Genomic DNA, 1,755 nt, shown 5'->3' on the forward strand with positions numbered 1-1,755 from the left:
CCTCTAGTTCTTACCAGGCCCTCACCTTCTGTACCTGGACTACCATAACCCCCCATTTAATTAGGCCCAGACACGAAGTCAGACATAACCTTTAAAAAACCTGATCACATCATTTTTTTGGTTTTAAAATCACCGACATCCAGTCTCATATGTTTCTGGTAAAGGTCTAAATGTACACATATCTTTCAGAGAAAGGTGTTTGCCAATATTTATCAAGAATTTAGGCGCTCCCCGGACATCGCTCAGGGTGCCGGCACCATGAAGATCTGGACTTCGGAGCACGTCTTTGACCACCCATGGGAAACTTACAACAGCTGCAATGCAGAAATACCCAAACCCTACGAACCCAAGTGTGGTTGGAGTTGATGTGTTGGACAGACATATAGATCCCTCTGGAAAGTTGCACAGCCACAGACTTCTCAGCACAGCGTGGGGACTGCCTTCCATTGTGAAGTCTCTTATTGGTGCAGCAAGAACAAAAACATATGTGCAAGAACATTCTGTAGTTGATCCTGTAGAGAAAACAATGGAACTTAAATCTACTAATACTTCATTTACAAACATGGTTTCAGTAGATGAGAGACTGATATACAAACCACATCCTCAGGATCCAGACAAAACTGTTTTGACTCAAGAAGCCATAATCACTGTGAAAGGCGTTAGCCTCAGCAGTTACCTTGAAGGACTGATGGCAAGTACGATATCCTCAAATGCTAGTAAAGGCCGAGAAGCAATGGAATGGGTAATACATAAATTAAATGCTGAGATTGAAGAACTGACAGCCTCAGCAAGAGGAACCATAAGGACTCCAATGGTAGCAGCAGCGTTTGCAGAGAAGTGATCATGACAGTTGGTAGACAACATCGAGTACTCCAGGTCTCTCCAAGCTGACTATATATTTATTTGTTATTTAAAAAATACAACTATATTTTGGGGTTTTGTTTTTTGTTTTTTGTTTTTTTTATAAGTAGGTATAAGGCTATGTGACTTGATCTAAACAGATGCAGGGCCTCTAAATAAAAGGGATCATCTGAAATTAATGTTGTTTGAAATTACTATCTTGATTTTGAGGGTTCCAGTATTTCTGTGAAAACTGAACAAGAACTTCTTGGAAACTGGTATTGATATTCAGTCTCCTTAAGGTAGAATTTTCAAGCTTTTCATATATTGGAACTCCACCTGATTTTGGACCAACCCCGGAACAGAGCAGAGCCACCTCCTATAGACACCCATTGCCCTGCTGCTGTACACTTCAACAGCTTGCACAAGGGAGCTCACTTAAAAGGAGAAATTGTGTAGTTTTAAAATATATTTTGTGTTAAATACCTTACTCTGCTATAAACCACCATTAAAAACCAGTGTTTTGATTTGGTAGTTAAATATTTTTGGAGTGAAAAATTATCACTGAAGTAACATGACTCCAACAAAAGTATGGTTTCATTATAAAAGAGTACAGTATTGATTTGCCAAAGTTTTGTGACTTAGTAAAGGTATTAACTTCCTTGGATTTATACTTTGTGATTTAGTATGCTGTGTCGTGGGCTGGTTATGTTAACCGAAAAAAATAAAGTAATTACCTGAGTTTTGCAGCGCTCTAACTTAAACAGAAGAACAGCTGTTCACATCTTTTAGCATTTCACATTTGCCTAACTTAAAAATTGCCATGTGTCAAAATCGTGGTTTTGTAATTGCTAAGGCATATGTCAGGTTATTTGAATATAATTACTCTTTGAAGTAATTGTGACCACAAAACAT

The 1,755-nt window shown here is 38.3% G+C and overlaps 1 protein-coding gene across 1 annotated transcript; it reads left to right on the forward strand.

Annotated features, from left to right (window-relative positions):
- Positions 1–230: 230 nt before the first annotated feature.
- Positions 231–1,502, forward strand: LOC105549372 (protein slowmo homolog 2-like). Its single transcript, XM_011993877.1, has one exon. It carries the CDS (start codon positions 320–322, stop codon positions 839–841), a length of 522 nt encoding a protein of 173 aa, XP_011849267.1. The 5' UTR covers positions 231–319; the 3' UTR covers positions 842–1,502.
- The last annotated feature ends 253 nt before the right edge of the window (positions 1,503–1,755 follow it).

This window comes from Mandrillus leucophaeus, unplaced genomic scaffold, assembly GCF_000951045.1.
Source record: "Mandrillus leucophaeus isolate KB7577 unplaced genomic scaffold, Mleu.le_1.0 Scaffold436, whole genome shotgun sequence".
Classification (NCBI taxonomy): domain Eukaryota; kingdom Metazoa; phylum Chordata; class Mammalia; order Primates; family Cercopithecidae; genus Mandrillus; species Mandrillus leucophaeus.